The 18,338-nt window shown below is 44.3% G+C and overlaps 1 protein-coding gene across 2 annotated transcripts in view; it reads right to left on the bottom strand.

Annotated features, from left to right (window-relative positions):
* EGFLAM (EGF like, fibronectin type III and laminin G domains) overlaps positions 1 to 18,338 on the bottom strand; it is a 100,861-nt gene that overhangs the window by 24,857 nt on the left and 57,666 nt on the right. For both annotated transcript variants that reach the window (XM_054178568.1, XM_054178567.1), the window contains exons 8-14: positions 15,747 to 15,862; positions 14,988 to 15,324; positions 12,207 to 12,307; positions 10,136 to 10,236; positions 7,736 to 7,880; positions 5,686 to 5,875; positions 616 to 741 (exon numbers count right to left, since the gene is read on the bottom strand). In XM_054178568.1, the coding sequence (XP_054034543.1) occupies positions 616 to 741; positions 5,686 to 5,875; positions 7,736 to 7,880; positions 10,136 to 10,236; positions 12,207 to 12,307; positions 14,988 to 15,324; positions 15,747 to 15,862 (1,116 nt within the window). The remainder of the gene's footprint in view (positions 1 to 615; positions 742 to 5,685; positions 5,876 to 7,735; positions 7,881 to 10,135; positions 10,237 to 12,206; positions 12,308 to 14,987; positions 15,325 to 15,746; positions 15,863 to 18,338) is intronic.

Genomic DNA, 18,338 nt, shown 5'->3' with positions numbered 1-18,338 from the left:
AAGTTCTGCAGCTCAGAAAATACTTCTGTATGACTGTTTGTTTGTACCTCTGAGATTTCAATAGGAAATTGATACTGAGTTTTTACATTTCAGAACATACAACTGACACCAGTGTTAAGAGAATAATTGGGAATTTTGGGGGCGTTCTTGTGCACCTGGGGAGTGTTGGTTATTTCAACTTTTGAAAAGTAAGCCTGAGATGCTTCATTATAATTAGTTTAAATAAGCAAAGTCTTTGAGAATTTCTGACTACATCGGAGCTGGATGTAGCCCCCAAGTGAATGGTGGCAGAAGGTTTCATCATGTGATTTTAAAAAGATTAAGTAACAGGTACTCTTTCCTACCAGTGTAACAGCATAAGGCCTCCTTGGGTATCCCTATATGGAAAACATGTTGAACACTACATCATAGAATTGTTTGGGTTGGAAGAGACTTTTAAGGTCATCGCATTCAATTGTTAACCTAACATTGCCAGGTCACCACAAAACCGTGTCCCTCAGCACATGTACGCATCTTTTAAGTATTTCCAGGGATGGTGACTCCACTGCTCCTTGGGCAATGCATACAAATAAAAAACACATACAAATAAATATAAGCAGCCCAGCTTCTTCTCACCTTCTTCACAATGATGACCTTTAAATCCAAGGGGGCAAAGGCAAATGTATGAATCTGCTTTGCTTGCAGTACAGGTACCACTGTTGACGCAGGATGCTTCGTCACAGATGCCACTGCTACACTCACCTAAACACAGAGGCAGAACATAGATTAAACAGAGCAGACTGTCAAAGAAGGTTGATCATTGCTATTAACTTATAAAATTTTCTCTTCTCTCTAGGTTCTTTCCCAGTTTGTCACATGCTGCACAATTCAGAGAAGGTGATGCTATTTTTAGCACCAGACCAGCAAGAGACCTTAAAAATAGTAAAAAAATATTGCCCTTACTAGCAAAACATGACAGTTGTAGCTTTCAGTCATCCCCTGGATTCCTTTTCTTTGACTCTTCTCCGTATCTTTATTTCCTCACAACACAGAAATCTCTTTAGACTGTTTACAAGCACTGTGACTTACTTAATTTCCACTACCTTATGTGGTTCTTTGGTCACTGTGAACTCACAACATGGTAAGCATGGAAGGTGTTAATCATCATAAGCTAATCTTATTTACTAAAATAATGTTGTCAACCCTCTTGTCTGCACTAAAAGGGATCCTTACCATCAGCATATGGGCTTTTTAAGAGGCATCAGCTAAAATGACAAGATTATTTTTTCTTGCTGGAATTAAGATGAAGTTGTTGTAGATGAAATATAATTTACTTTTTTACTTTTAAAGACTAATATCAATAAAGTTGGATTATGCAACAGTCAAATGTACATCTGATGGAAATGCTTGTTGATTTTGTTTACTTTCTCATTTATATTAGTTGCTGATTAAGCAATTCTATCCTCATTGATAGTAACTGATTTTACACATTAAGAAAGCCCAAATAAGACAGTTGTGGTGTACAAGTGTAAGTATGGCATTTGGAGATACAAACTGTTTCTGGTAAACTAATAACTGCACATTTATTTTGAGGCACATTGAAATGTCACCTCTAAGATGACACAGGTTAGAGCTGCTCTAACAATAAAAGCTGGAGAACAGCTTTGTTATTTGAGATAACTGATAGAAATCTTGCAAAACTACTGCAAGAAGTAGTTATGCCTTTTCTGTTCGTTTAAATACAGCACTCTGATTGTAAGTCCAGACCAGGACTCAATAATTCATCAGTAAAGTACTGGTGTTAGTACAGCACCGACTTTAATGGTTTGATTTCCCATCCCACAGCCAGAAAGAAAAGCACAAAGAGGTGTAAATGGCTGATGTGCTGGTTCATCCCAATCACACTGCTGTCCATGGTAGAAAATAGCTTTTTGTCTTCAACTCAGAACTGAGACAGTAAAACCTCTCAGGTCATCAGGTACAATTACCTGTCAGACCAGACTACCTTGTATTGCACATCTACAGATCTCCTGCAAACCCTATTTTCAAGAAATCAGGCCCAGCCAGCATGAGTTTAGGAAGGGCAGGTCCTGCCTGACCAACCTGATCTCCTTCTATGATCAGGTGACCCGCCTGGTGGATGTGGGGAGGCCTGTGGATGTAGTCTACCTGGACCTCAGCAAGGCCTTTGACACTGTTCCCCATAGAAAACTCCTGGCCAAGCTGTCAGCCCATGGCTTGGATGGGAGCACACTGCGATGGGTTAGGAACTGGCTGGAGGGGCCGAGCCCAGAGAGTGGTGGTGAATGGTGCCACATCCAGCTGGCAGCCAGTCACTAGTGGTGTGCCCCAGGGATCAGTGCTGGGCCCCATGCTCTTTAACATCTTTATTGATGATCTGGACGAGGACATTGAGTCCATCATCAGTAAATTTGCTGATGACACCAAGCTGGGGGCAGGAGTTGATCTGCTGGAGGGTAGAGAGGCTCTGCAGAGGGACCTCGACAGGCTGGAGAGATGGGCGAAGTCCAAAGGCATGAGATTGAACACATCCAAGTGCCGGGTTCTGCACATTGGCCACAACAACCCCATGCAGAGCTACAGGCTGGGGTCAGAGTGGCTGGAGAGCAGTCAGGCAGAGAGGGACCTGGGGGTGCTGGTTGATGGTAGACTGAACATGAGCCTGCAGTGTGCCCAGGCAGCCAAGAGGGCCAAGGGCATCCTGGCCTGCATCAGGAACAGTGTGGCCAGCAGGAGCAGGGAGGTCATTCTGCCCCTGTACACTGCACTGGTTAGGCCGCACCTCGAGTACTGTGTCCAGTTCTGGGCCCCTCAGTTTAGGAAGGATGTTGACTTGCTGGAGCGTGTCCAGAGAAGGGCAACAAAGTTGGTGAGGGGTTTGGAACATAAGCCCTACGAGGAGAGGCTGAGGGAGCTGGGGTTGCTTAGCCTGGAGAAGAGGAGACTCAGGGGTGACCTTATTACTCTCTACAACTACCTGAAGGGAGGTTGTAGACAGACGGATGTTGGTCTCTTCTCCCAGGCAGCCAGTACCAGCACAAGAGGACACAGTCTCAGGCTGCGCCAGGGGAGGTTCAGGCTGGATATTAGGAAAAAGTTCTATACAAAAAGAGTGATTGCCCATTGGAATGGGCTGCCTGGGGAGGTGGTGGAGTCGCCATCACTGGAGGTTTTCAGGAGAAGACTTGATGGGGTGCTTGGTGCCGTGGGTTAGTTATTTAGGTGGTGTTGGATTGGTTGATGTGTTGGACGCGATGATCTTGAAGGTCTCTTCCAACCTGGTTTATTCTATGTATTCTATGTATTCTATGTATTCATTATAGAGAGGGAATGTCTGAGTACAGCAGCCATAAAGCAGGGTTCCTGGGCTAACCCAACAAGCAGAAGGAAAATATATGAGTCCCTTAGAAAGTATCAAATTTTACTTCTCCATGGAAGGGGACAACTACCCCTTCAAATGGCTGCCTCATGCCCAGCAATGGGAACAGGGGATGTTCACAGTACTCACTGAGACATCTTTTGCTGTTCTGGACTACATAGCAGTGGTCATGATGAACCAGAGCAGGACAGGTAGCTAGTTTCTGAGATCCCTCACATACTCATCAACTACTGCAAGAGTGACAGAAATGCATAGCAATAGCTCTGTTTTATAGATGATGAAGCAGGCAAGACATCTGGGTAAACAAGGCTCTAGATGTATTGAGTTTGAGACACAAAGAGAAAACTAAGACAATGCTCATCTTTACTGCATCTGCTAGACTTAGCCAGCACTGGCAGTATATTCAAACAGATCAAAGTTAAGCAAAGTCCTTCAGAAAGAGAAAAGGACAAGGAAGATAACGATAATGGGACAAGTGGCAGGCTCAGTGGTTTGAGCAAAACTTGAACTGGAGCAGTATTAGTACTTAAGGACAGGCTGCTCTCACACAGTCTTAGTAACTTATCACAGCCCTTGGGTCAGCACAGGTGACTACACCGAAAAGGTAAGCCATGGGGATGATGGCTGCATCTCTTGGCTGCAGTGGAAGGAGATAAGCGCAGTGGGAATATAGTATCTTGCTGTACCTGCTCTGAACAATGAGCATTGTATTTCCCACCAGTCTCTTAGCTCCCAGTCTCGTGGGACTTCCAATGAAACAAACAGAGATGGGGCAGGGGCAGGATGGATGCCTGTCCTTCTCACCTTTGAAGTGCAGTCCATGTACCACAGCACCCCTGATGTACACACTGCGCCAGTCAAAAAGAAACAAGTGACTGCATATAAAAAATCATCCTTAAACTGTTATGAGTTTCACTTGTAATTTGTTTTAAACTTAACTCATACAGCATATTCTTTGCAAGTCTCTCCTGGTGCAGTTTCATGTAAGTATGTACACTCATATAAGGATAGTAAGGCTCTCATTCAGTTTCAAGTCACACATGACAGAAGTCAGCATTTATTTTCATTGACGTTGATTGTTAATACAGTAGTATGTGGAGCACTCATGGATGTGAATGATGCTAGATGCAACCCAAAAGGCAACAGAGATTAGGGCTCAGAGAACTTCAGCAGGGTTTTCATCAATCTAGCTAAACCTCACAAATTCTCACTCTATCGTGAAATTGCTCTCTGCAAAGTCTTATTCTTTTCAGCATCTGTTTCTTGGGTCATTCTGTTATCTTCCTATATTGCACAGAAGTTGGGTCATGATATCTAGAGAATACAGAGCAATTGTTAGAAAGCCTCTCATTAATCACTCCCTCCTTGGGATGTCAATACACAGCTACAGAGAGAAGAAAGATGACTTTGTGGCTGAAAGCATGGCATGAAGAGTTCAGTGACATGGGCTCTATTTACTGCTTTTACCACTTGTTTCTGAAATGGGTTTACTGTTGTCTCAACTATTTAGCCTGGGAGTTCATTAAACCAAGATTTTGTTGCCTTGACTTAAAGTGCCCAAAGACACAGAGATGAATAAATAAGACAGAACTAGTTAATTAAGTTCCCTACTTCTCCATCTTTTAATTTGTGAAGGAGAGATAATGTTATAATACTACTTCATAAAACTGTTGAAAGCATTTCTTACATGGTATTTTTAAAACATACTGTCACTCTTTAAATGAAAACAAGAGATGATTGACAGGAAAGCCTATTTGCCTCAGCAGTAATGGAGTTTAATGGGGAAAAGCCTTCTGTAATAGCCACAGTATTCCTATGGATCTGAAATATCCCTGCTGTTGCTTTGGACAAGTGCTACGATGCCTTTAGGCAAAGCACGTTTTGTTGAGTCCATGGCACTTAAAATACAAACACAGTGTACATACTATTGATTTCAGATTCTACGACTGTGTCAAGAGCATAAAGAGGCATCTGGAGAGACGCTGGCAGAAATACTGGTGCCAGCGTAATTATATCTGCAACACTGAGTTCTCTGTTTGCCCATGAGAATTGTTTTCACTATTTATTGTGCAGGATAACTCTGTTCACAAGGGGTGCTAGTATACTAAACAGTGATGTTTAGTTACACAGTATGATAAACTCTCCCACTGCAGACCCAGCAGAAACAATATGCAAAGACACAGAGAAATACTATGCCAAAAATGAAGACTGCACTCTCCATCTCTCAAATCTGGACAGATTTTAAACAGGCAAAAAGGCAAGCCCTGGTTTATCACTGATTAAAGACCTCATACCATTACACTTACCAACATCAGCACCACTGAGAGCTTTCCCTAATGGCCAGGGTCTCATATCAATTATCTTTCCGTTGATGCTGAGCGACTGAACACAGCCCTGAAACCCACGGTTAGTGCCTGTGGCTCTGACTAGCCAGTAGATGCTGGGGGCACCACCAACGTAGAAGGGAGTCCGGAATGTAATTTTACTATACTGGCCCTGAAGGGAAAACAGAGTGTGACATGATATAGAGCAGACATAACACAGGCAAACTAATTAAGCCATGCTGGGTTTAATCAATTTTTTTTTTTTTCTTCACAAAGAATTGTGTCACAGAATATGTAGGTTGCTCACTGGTAATTCCTTGCCATTAGTCGTTCCTCCAATCAGTCTACCATTTTAAATTACATTTTGTACCCACATCCATCATGATAACATGGATTATTAGAAGCCCAATAAAAAACTTAAAATTCACTGTATTCTGAGGAGGGACTGTGAGCTGTCTTTTGCTTCATTTACTTTTGCCAAAATAGTTTACCTTCTGCACTCTTAAGCACTGGGGGACATACACCAGTGCAATAGTGCCTTTAGGGCAGAGCCCAGCAAGCACTTAGTGTTGACAAATAATGAAATTACAACTGGGAAAAAAAAAATAAAATAACCCACAGTAATAGCAAAGACAAGGCAAAGGCCAATAAAATTATGACTTCAGTAGGGTTCCAGTCACTTTGCTCATGCTAAGCTTATTCCCTTTTAAATCTTTCTCCTTTTTATTAACCTGTCTATATAAATGTACATATACAAGTTCACTAACATTCCTATGATACACAGGAAACAACAATAAACTCAAACAAAAGCAATAAAACCCCAAAGCAACAAAAGACAGAAATGAAAAAAAAAAACCACCAAAATAAAACAGCCCCCCCACCCTCAAAATAGACTGACCAACCAAAAAGCCCCAAAATCAAACCAACAGAACTTTGTGACCATTTAATCAAATTCCATCCTATTAACTGACAAGAATATATGTCTTTTACCACCTGCTTAAAGGTTGTTTCAAACCTCTCTGTCATTTAGAAGAAACACTCAAAATAATCATGTTTGTTCATAGCTAGTTGTTTCCAATATGTCCCGTTGACAGCACTGACTTTGAGCCTAAAAGTTTTCTGCCTTTTTTCACCCCTGCAATGACTCCATAATGTTTTTAACAATGAATTACATCCCAGTGGCCTAAATTTTTCCAGGCTAACTAAGAGAAGGCTACCAAGTCTATAGGTGTTCGCTGCATAGTGCACTGCAGAAACACATCAAATAGATCTGTTTCAGCAGGGAAAATAATTCAGATGGAGTGTGTGGTTGAAGAGAGTTCAGATGTCCACAAGGTTTCATGGTATGTCAGGGCATACAGCTCTCCACCCTGCCTCCAACCACTAGCCATTACTTAGTGAATTTGATGCTCCTGCACCCCTTGGTGTCTCAAGCTCCACTTCTCCTGTAGGTACTCTTATAGACTATTCAAGTCAAAAAGAACCAGATCAGAAAACACTAGCACTCTGCTGACTAATGAATGACAAATCCAGGTCATTCTAAGTAGGAAGGACTGAAAAGGACTCACTGGAGCAATAACAGAATCACAGAACCATAAATAGGTTTGGATTGGAAGGGAACTTAAAGATCATCTCTACGATCCAAAGCCCCTGCCATGAGCAGGGACACTGTCCAGTAGATCAGGTTGCTTAAAGTTCCAGCCAACCAGCCCAGACTTATAGGGATGGGATATCCAGAGCCTCTCTGGACAACCTGTGTCAGTGTCTCACTGCTCTCACAGTGAAGAACATTTTCCTCACATCTAAGGTAAGCAAGTACTGTGGATGCCTCTGGGTAGAGGCTTGTTAGACAAAACGGGTACATTGCTGGAAAAATTCAGTGTCTGGTTTAGTACAAAGTAAGGACTTCTGCCATAGACTGACTTGGATGCCCAACATCTATTAAATTTGACTAGACTTCTGCTGGCAATAAAAAATGTCATCAGAAACTTGAGAGAGCCCAAGGTCAAACTGCAGGTACAGGATTACTTACCTGAGATTTTCCTGTCACTGGAGCATCGTTGTCCATCCTGAGCCAGCCATTCATCCCATCTCTGAACAACGTAACGCTGTGCCAGTTTCCAAGTTTGATTTTGTTTTCACTTGTTATGACTGCAACCCCAGTGCCACAGTTAAATCTGGGAGTGCAAGATAGAGAGGACAAGATGACAATCTTAAATTAACCAGGTATCTTTAAGGTGGTTTTAGATTTAAAATACTCCCTTTACTCCTGAGAAACTCTCTATTTTACACTGCATAGTAGCCCACAGGAAAATTAGATGGCATGTCTACCTACAATCTAGTCTAAGTTTCAAAATTCATTATCTATGTCTCTCAAATAGAGAAGATTATGAATTCTCTGGCCATGGCAAGTGAATTGCAAAGCTTGCCAATAGCTGGAATTGTTTCAAGATGAAGGGTATTGCAATCTGAGTTCCTGCTACCACAGTAATTTCTCCTGGGAATTTTTCTAGCTCCCTGGTGAAAAGCAGTACAACATTAGTAACTCTGCAGTTCTATGTGAAACTCAGTGCTGACTGACAACGAGAGCTCCAGGAGAGTCTCTGTGGTGCTGAATGTACACAAAACATGCCATTTTCTCTGACTGCAGTTCAGTGCAGGTGAAGAGAAACACAGGTAAGTTACATCACCCACTCTGTTATTTCCCACTTTCAGAGGATTCACACACCCAAGTAAGGACATCCTTGAGATACTCTTTAAAATGCTTTCCATTCATGAGACTGCAAAAGACCCTCTCCATCTTCATTTGAAAAATCTGAAACTCTCATCTAAACAAGGAATGCAAGATGAAGAAAACTGATCATTTTGCCTTTGTATCAAGGTCTGAGGAAAAAAAAATCATCAGGGCACATGTCCACATATTAAAATAATATGTGAGAAAAAAGTACTTAAGGATACAGAAGAACTGTTAAATAAAGTAATGCTGTCAGTTCTATGCACTTAATGGGGCAGAAGGTGAAGACACAGCGTATATTCACAGAATCACAAAACAGGGCCCACTGCCAGAGCACATTCACCTGGAGCAAGTTGCACAGGACAGTTCTGAAACAGTCCAGAAACAGAGACTCCACCACCTCTATGGGCAGTCTGGTGTAGTGCTCTTCTACCCTCAACATAAAGGACTTCTCCTCATGTTTACATGGAACCTCCTATGCTCAAGTTTGTGCCTGTTACCTCTTGTCCTGTCACTGGGCACCACTGAAAAAAGACTGGCTCCACTCTCTTCACATCTCCACTTGAACTATTTATAAGCATTGATAAGATTTACCCTCAATCTTCTCTTTTCCAGACTAAAAAGCCACAAGTCCCTCAGTCTTTCTTCATTACACAGATGTTCTGGTTCCCTGATCATCTTTGCAGCCCTTTGCGGTATCCTTGCAGACAGTTCCCAGTCCTTCTTGAACTTGGGAGCCCAGAACTGGACACAGTACTCCAGAGGAAGCCCCAGCAGGGCAGAGTAGAGGGGGAGGATAGCCTCCCTCAACCTGCTGGCCACACTCTTCTTGATGCACCCCAGGATGCTATTGGCCTTCTTGGCCATAAGGGCACATTGCTATCTCATGGCAATCCAGTTGTCCACCAGGACTCCCAGCTGGTTGTCCACACAGCTGCTTTCCAGCAGGTCAGTTCCTAATCTGTACTGGTGCATGGAGTTATTCCTCCCCAGGTGCAGCACCCTACACTTGCCCTTGCTGCATTTCACAGGGCTCTGCTCAGCTCTCCAACCTGTCCTGGTCACACTGAATGGCAGCACAGCTTTCTGGTGTGTCAGCCACCCCTCCCAGTTTTGTGTCAACCTGCTGAGCAGGTCATTGATGAATATACTGAACAGGACTGGACCCAGTAGTCACCCCAGGGGAACACCATTTCTTAAGGACTGCCACAGACCACAACCATCTAAGCTCTGTCTTTCAGCCAGTTTTAAATTCACTCCACTGTCCATTCATTTAACACATTTCCTAATCTTGCCTATGAGGATGATGTGGGAAACAGTGTGAAAAGACTTGCTGAAGTCAAGGTAGACAACATTCGCTGCCTTCCCTTTATCTATCCACCTAGTCATGCTCTTGTAGAAGGCTATCACATTAGTCAGATGTGGCTCCTCCTTGGTGGATCCATTTTGACTACTTCTGATAACTCCATTTCCTCCACATGCTTTGAGATGATGTCCAAAACAAGCTGTTCCATCATTTTTCCAGGGATGGATGCAAGGCTGACTGATTAGCAGTTTCCTGGGCCTTTCTTCTTTTCCTTTTTGAAGATTGGAGTAACATTGCCTTTCCGCCAGTTCTCAGGCACCTTGCCTGCTAGAAGTCTCATGCAGAAGAAATGGCCCCTTCTCTTAACATCAGATTTAGGGTGGAGTATTTACCTGAACTGGATGCTACGTCGGATGACTGCCAATGACATAAAATCGCCACGACCATGTTCATTTTCTCCACAGTACAGCAGCAAACCATCTTCTGATTCAGCCTGCAAAAATCAAAGTCTAAGCCTCACAGCAACAGATGTATGTAAGCCACACTGGAGGACTTTTCTCCAGAAAAGGGACAGCATTTTTCAGATGGAGTTTTTAACTTGCAAAATCAGAAAGGAGTTGATCAATTTTGTATCTTGCCTTAATGCTTACATGGTCTAAGAAAATCTCTTCCACTTACAGCATGATCAGATCTAAAGACAAGCATGTAAGCACAAAAGGATGTCAGACATTCCACTCTGAGAACAAAGTCTAGCAAAGATGTCCTAGAAAGCCTGTTAAGTGTAGACACATCAGACTTACTGTACATTAGTATCATATAAACAAAAACACACCATGCTTCACATATTCAGTGAGCCCAACACTTTTCAAGCCAAACAGCCTGTGCAAGCAGGATTTCCACATATATGGACAGGAGCTGGCAGTGTCCTTTTGCAGCCATCCTGCATTTAAAGCTGACAAATTGCCAGAAAATAGTTAGATCACCAAGTGACGACAGAGAGGCTTCTCTACTGACAGTCTTAGGCTGTGAGGCTGGCAAGTCTGCCTTACATGGGAGTAGGGCTGCACCCAAGAACTCAGTCACCCTCCTTAGAAGCAGTCCTACCAGTCACTGTGGGATGTACACCATCACTTCACACCTGTAGTTTAAGTAGTTCAGTACCTTGCATGCACTAGCAGCTAGTGTTCCAGACATCAGAGGTGGAAAATAAGGCCTACTTAAATTCCACAGGGTAGGGCAGTATTTTGCTCAGTACAAGAAGATCACAGCTGCTTATATGCAAAGGTACTGCATGCCATTTCCAAAGTGCAATTCCCCAAAAGGTCTGGGTGTACTTCAGCCTGTAGCTCATTCACATGACTATAACCTTGCCAGCAAACGTCTCTGCTAGTTTGTAATACTGGTCCAACTAGTCCCAGGGATTCTCTCATGCACTGCCTATCAGTAATGCATACAAATATTTCAGCTCAGTTTAACAACATCATTTGCATTCACTGAAGGTGAAGCCAGACCCTTGGAGATGAAGATTATGTATAGTTTCACCACAAATACATTACAAGTTATACTGAAGCTAAGTTATTGTTCCATTGCCCACTGTCCCAGTTTGAGGCATCCCACTGGGGCAGAAAAAAAAGAGGCTCAGACAAATGGATTGCAGAAGTGACGGGAAATGTAAATGGGAAAGCAGTGAGTGCTTTACAGAGAGTTACAAGCACAGTGACAAAAGAGAACCCAAAGCATACAGAGTCCCAAAGCATATGGAGTGATTGCCCATTGGAATGTGCTGCCCGGGGAGGTGGTGGAGTCACCATCATTGGAGGTGTTTAGGGGGAGACTTGATAGGATGCTTGGTTGCACGGTTTAGTTGATTAGGTGGTGTTGGATGATAGGTTGGACATGATGATCTTGAAGGTCTCTTCTAACCTGGTCTATTCTATTCTATTCTATTCTAATCTATTCTAGCCTAGCCTAGCCTAGCCTATTCTATTCCCTTGCAGCATACCCAGAAAGCCTCCCAGCATTCCCTTTCTCCCTACCTGGGCTATACCCAAAACCCCCAGGGCTCCTTCTTTCCCTTTTCCACTGTTAGGCTAATTTCAGCTGGCCAGATCTGAGATTGCCCTTCCCCCTTCTCCTCCTGGCATTAGGCCCAGCCAGGCCCAAGAGGCCTTGAGATAACTCCCCTTCCATTACCAGATAGGGAGCATCTCCCATGGGAGCAGCGAGGGAAGAAAGAGGAAGTGTGAGACCTTGCTGATAGATTTATAGGGAGCAGGACATTATGGGTATGAAATACACAGCTTCCTGCATCCACCCACTGGACTGGACAGCCAGGGCACCAGAGGTGCACCCGGTGTGGCAGCAGCTGGAGGCACCCAGCCTAAACTGCCACACCCACATTATCAGAATAAGCACAGAAAATTTAAAACTCATGTGTCTGAGCTTGGAATTGCTGAAACTTACCTTGAATTCAAGGGTAATTTGAAACATCTGATAGGAGTTTTTCAGTGGTTCAAAGGTGATGTATGAGTAGCCAGAGAACTGAGGATACTGGATAATAATATCTGAGAAGCAAAGACAGAAGCATGTTGTTTAGCAGTTTTCTCCCATACAAAAATTGATACATCCCTTAGCACTAGATAAAACCAGGTGAAAACAAAAGGTAGAGTTCTTCCAGAGACAACCATTAGTCAGTGGCAGTCAACCTGTCGCCTTGTCCTCTCCCACCCTTCACAACTAATTCCTTTATTCCCAAGGACCTGGTGAAGTTGGAAAGAAATAGGATACTGAGGGCCAAATATTACTCAACAGAGTGATCACTGGCTTCAGTGCAAATTTCTCCAGACTTTCATCCTTGTTACAGGGGATAGAACCTATCAAATTTATACCTATCTGCTTTTAAGAATTCATTTAACAGAGAGACATCAAAAGAAATTTCGTTTTGCAAGACTGTAAGAACATATGCAGGAAATGTGGTCAGACTCCAGGCCGCGTTAGTAAGCGCTGCTCCACAGCTGCTGTGTCTATCATCTGCAGAATCCTTGGATGTCTCTTAAGAGCGCAGCAGCATTCAGCACTTCCCTCAGGTCATCTCAGAACAGAAGTTAGAGGGAGTAATGGGTAGAAGAGAGTCCTTGCAGGCATCTCTTTATCCCTGGCTGCAACAATGGCCCTTCAAATTGCTTTTGATAGCTGGCACTGTCAGTTCACATGCTTTGTTATCCAATGTTAGAGGTCCATCCTGGCTTCAGAACAGAAAAATTCAGAAAGACATCTTACTACTACCTTTGCAGCTCAGTTTCCTAAGAAAGCACTGAGGGCAAAGAGAATTTCAGTCTTGAATTGGCAGTCCATAGCTTGGACAGCAGCACTCTGTGCTGGGTTAGGAAGTGTCTGGAGGGCCGAGCCCAGAGAGTGGTGGTGAATGGTGCCACATCCAGCTGGCAGCCAGTCACCAGTGGCATCCCCCAGGGATCAGTGCTGGGCCCCATCCTGTTCAATATCTTTACTGATGATCTGGATGAAGGGATTGAGTCCATCATCAGTAAATTTGAAGATGACACCAAGTTGGGAGCAGGTGTTGATCTGTTAGAAGGTAGAAGGGCTCTCCAGAGGGACCTTGACAAGCTGGACAGATGGGCAGAGTCCAACATGATGGCATTCAACAAGTCCAAGTGCCAGGTGCCGCACATTGGCCACAACAACCCCATGCAGTGCTACAGGCTGGGGTCAGAGTGGCTGGAGAGCAGCCAAACAGAAAGGGACCTGGGGGTACTGGTTGATAGTAGGCAGAACACATGGCAGCAGTGTTCCCAGAAGGCAAATGGCATCCAGGCCTGCATCAGGAATAGTACATCCAGCAGGAGCAGGGAGGTCATTGCACCCCTGTACTCAGGACTGGTTAGGCCACACTTTGAGTACTGTGTCCAGTTCTGGGCCCCTCAGATTAAGAAGGACACTGAGACACTTGAATGTGTCCAGAGAAGGGCAATGAGGCTGGTTAGAGGCCTTGAGCACAAGCCCTGTGAGGAGAAGCTGAGGGGGCTGGGGTTGTTTAGCCTGGAGAAGAGGAGGCTCAGGGGAGACCTTCTTGCTGTTTACAACTCCCTGAAGGGAGGTTGTAGCCAGGTGGGGGTTGGTCTCTTCTCCTGAACCTGCAGAAGAAATGTTGGTTGCTGATGCTCTGCTGCGTGGCAGGGCCTTGGCAGATCAGATCATGATGCAAGGAGATGGATCACCGCTTCTTAGCTGGTGGCATAGCATCACTACAAGCAACAGGACACCTTCTTTGCATGAATCTGGCATTTACGTCATACCCTGGTCACCAAACCAGAAGAAAAATCATTCCACAGTCAAAACCAAGTGACCTGCTTATAGCCTGGTGAGAGAGCTGTGCTGGCTTACTAGGTGATCAGCTCAACATCAGACCCAATAAAAGGCAAGGTTAGGTCTGCAGAGGGAGAGGACAGGAAAGTGATAAGGGGGAAAGAAGCAGGACAGCCTCCTTCAGTTCAGTAAACTCCTTCCTGGCTCAGCCACGTTACAGAGAAATGAGAGGGTGAAAGTCAAGACCTAACTGGGACAGCTACACCTCCTCACATTGACCCAGGCTTCAGGAAATGCATTCTGTACTGAGGATGGATCTATGTTCCTGCCTTGCCCCAGATTGCTCAACAGGAGTGCTGGGGCTACAACTCCAGCAATTCTGCCCTGTAGACCATAGGGAAAGCATCCTCTGGAGATAGTTTTACAATGGGGGATCTGTGTCATATTCCTACTGCAGGATTAGCATCATTTAATGGACCACAATGGAAATGTAGGTGGTTCCGGGCTACAGCTGCAAATTAAAGGCAAGGGTCAAAGCAGGACTGAATGCCCCTGCTGGAGGCTGTGGATGCTGTGGCTAGGCCCTGCCCAGCCTGGATGAACAACCAACATACTCAGCTCCATAACCATCTCACTTCTAGGTGGGCAAAGGAGGATAAATCTTCCCCATACAGGGTGACAGGGTGGTCACATGGGGTCTGCATGCAGCTTTGTTAAAGAATAACTTCTTCACACCTAGTTAAGGAAAGAGAAGCAAAGGGGTCTATGTCTGAATTGGGATGTGAAATCTGTTGCTGTCCTCAGGGATTCGTAAGTCTAGCCAGATAGTTCCAAAGTGCAGTTTTGTTAGTTTATTGAAGAGCTGCTCCCTGTCCCAGACAAAGACAGGCCAGCAGCATCAGGCATGCAGAAACCTACCTTCCTCACATGTCTCTCCTCCTTTTCCCAAGTTGCAGTGACAGCGTGAGCCACCTCGATCATAGTCATTGATACAAAAGCTGTCTGCAGAACAGACAGCCTCATCACAGGAGAGATCAAAGAGGCGTCCGGCAGAAGGCATGACACTCCTCCTCACTGCCTGAGTTGTAGTCACTCTTGCTGTGGTTGATGGCCTGCTGGTGGTGGGAGTGGATGTAGTAAGTTCAGAAGGAGTTGTAAGGACTCTTGACAGGAGCCTGGAACTAGACCCTGGTGTGACCTTAGTTTTGACTAGAAATTTTCTGTTCCCTCCTTTGATAGCAGGAAGAGGCCTGAGCTGAAAGGAAACAAAGACAGACAAATTTAGTAAAATCTAAAATGTTACTTGGAAATGAAAAAAAAAATCTTCAAAGTTACAAAACTTCGGCAACAAACTTGTCACAGTATCACAGAATCACAGCATCACCAAGGTTGGAAGAGACCTCAAAGATCAAGTCCAACCCGTCACTACAGACCTCATGACTAGATCATGGCACCAAGTGCCACGTCCAATCCCCTCTTGAACCCCACCAGGGATGGTGACTCCACCACTTCCCTGGGCAGCCCATTCCATTGTCCTGACTGAAGGAAAAGAAACAACCATATTATTGCACCTCAGCACATAATATTGAATATTAAACTTCCTGACAAGCCTGGACTATTGAAATTATCAATACTATAAAGAAAACAGAAATGCTGAAGTGAAATCTTGAAATTTACCTCTTCTATGTAAATGTCGTAGTCTGAGTCATCGATATCAAATCCATCATCATCACCAGTCACTGTCTCTGTGATATACCGATGCCCATAACTTCCACTTCCTAACTCTTCAGAGCCTAAAAAGACACAGTTGGCACATTCAGTTCATTAATTATTTTTTTTTCTTCTGTTTAGACACAGGAACTCAGATCTTACCACTCCCTAACTGGCCACGTTGAAACCCGAAGTGGTATTAATGCTCATCCTGTACACACAATGTAAGTGGTCAGACTGAAGACGGGAGGCACTCTCCATGCAACTTAAGTGAAAACCTTCATTCAGTCACTTATTAATCAAAGCAGGCAAAGCTCAGTTCTCCCACTGCAAACTGACTTTTATTAGTTTTCCAGGAGAACAGCTCTAAACATTTTTGGAATGGTAAACATTTTGATAACTGCATTGGGTTTAGATCAAACTTTTCTCTTTTATATCTGCCTTACTGGTAGCCAAATAACTGGGACAGCAAAAGAAATGCCTCGAGGTAAGGCTTTTCTGGTACACACTACTTAGGACTTTGCCTCCACTGGTTCCAATGTCCCTGAAATGAACATTGTCATAATATTTTTAGGATTTTTTTTTTTTAATGCAATTTAGTATCTCAAGAAAAGAAAGGTAGACAGATACTATGTGTTTTTCATGTGCATAATCTGCTCGTGCCTCTCCCTGGAGCAGTGAACTGTGCTGTGAAGGATTCCAGGCTGGGAATAGACATTTCAAACAGTAAGAAGGTCCTCATAGGAAATAATGGTGCTTCTCTGCACTTTAAATAACAAATGCTGCTTGAACAATGGCTTATGGGGTTTAGCTATGAACATTTACCAGATATCACAAAGAAAGATAATAGACATAACTGCATCACTATTGTTGCTTGTCCATTCAGTAAAGTTAAGGACAGACATTGACCAACCATTAAAACAACTGACTTCATATGCTTGCCTATTGCATAAAATATTTTACAGTCACTTAAAATTAGTATAGGTAGAAAGCCTCCATCCAAGCTGGTCATGTGTGCTTGTTTATTTTAACAGCAATCGGATGTCCTGTATTCTCCTAATGAAGCTGGTCCTTCACTTTGCAGAGACACAAAGTCTCACTGGCAGTATCTGGCTGTGGAAAGGAGACCTCACAACCCAGAAAATGGTACTTCATGGTATTGAGAGCTTCATTACAACCACTGAACCATCCGATGGAACTGGCAAAAGCTATCGAGGTTCTGCAGCTTTTCAGAGGAAGAATTGTGGGCACAGTGCTATCAAGCTGTTTAGTATCAGTCAGGGTTGGAAGGGACCACAAGGATCATCTAGTTCCAGCCCCCCTGCCATGGGCAGGGACACCCCACACTAGATCAGGCTGGACAGAGCCTCATCCAGCCTGGTCTTAAAACACCTGCAGGGACGGCGCCCCAACCACCTCCCTGGACAACCCATTCCAGGGCTTCACCACTCTCATGCTGAAGAACTTCCTCCTCACAACCAGCCTGAATCTCCCCACCTCCAGCTTCATTCCATTCCCCCTAGTCCTGAGATCCTAAGAAGTCCTTCCCCAGCCTTCTTGTAGGCCCCCTTCAGATACTGGAAGGCCACAATTAGGTCACCTTGGAGCCTTCAGACTGAACAGCCCCAACTCCTGCAGTCTGTCCTCATAGGAGAGGTGCTCCAGCCCTCTGATCATCCTCGTGGCCCTTCTCTGGACACCTTCCAGCATGTCCATATCTCTCTTGTAATAGGGGCTCCAGAACTGGACACAGTACTGCAGGTGGGGTCTCACCAGAGCTGAGTAGAGGGGGAGAATCACCTCCCTCGACCTGCTGGCCACACTTCTCTTGATGCAGCCCAGGATCTGATTGGCTTTCCAGGCTGCAAGGGCACATTGAGAGCTCATGTTGAGCTTCTTGTTCACCAGCACCCCCAAGTCTCTCTCCTCAGGGTTGCTTTCCAGCCAGTCACTGCCCAGCCTGGAGTTGTGCCTGGGATTGCCTCGACCCAGATGCAGGGCCCTGCACTTGGTCTTCTTGAACCTCATGAGTTTGGCTTGTGCCCACCTCTCCAGCCTGTCAAGGTGCCTCTGGATGGCATCCCTTCCCTCCAGCATGTCTGTTGCACCACACAGCTTGGTGTCATCAGCAAACTTGCTGAGGGTGCACTCAATGCCACTGTCCATGTCACCCACAAAGATGTTGAACAAGACTGGTCCCAGGACTGAAACCTGAGGGACTCAGTTCTTTGGGAGTTACTTACCAATGGGCTTTAGATGTTACATCAGTATAGAGAAAAAACAGAAGTAAATGAGTAGAGCTAATGAGGCATACACACTTGCAAGAGCATGCTAGACCAGGAGAGAATGGGCATAATCCTTTCCACTCCAGCATGTATACCTAATCATCTGTCAATAACACAATTTAACTGTGTATGAAATTGGATCACTCACCCCCAAGTTCTACCAAGACAAGCAGAGAACTCATAGCTTTATGACTGGTAATGAGATGAGGCCAACTGGACAAACTAAATCCAGATTATTTCCATTAGTGACTGGAAAAATGGGCTGCATGTTTAT

The sequence above is a fragment of the Dryobates pubescens genome, chromosome Z (genome assembly GCF_014839835.1).
Source record: "Dryobates pubescens isolate bDryPub1 chromosome Z, bDryPub1.pri, whole genome shotgun sequence".
Taxonomy (NCBI): domain Eukaryota; kingdom Metazoa; phylum Chordata; class Aves; order Piciformes; family Picidae; genus Dryobates; species Dryobates pubescens.
This window is presented reverse-complemented; position numbering and strand designations above follow the sequence as displayed.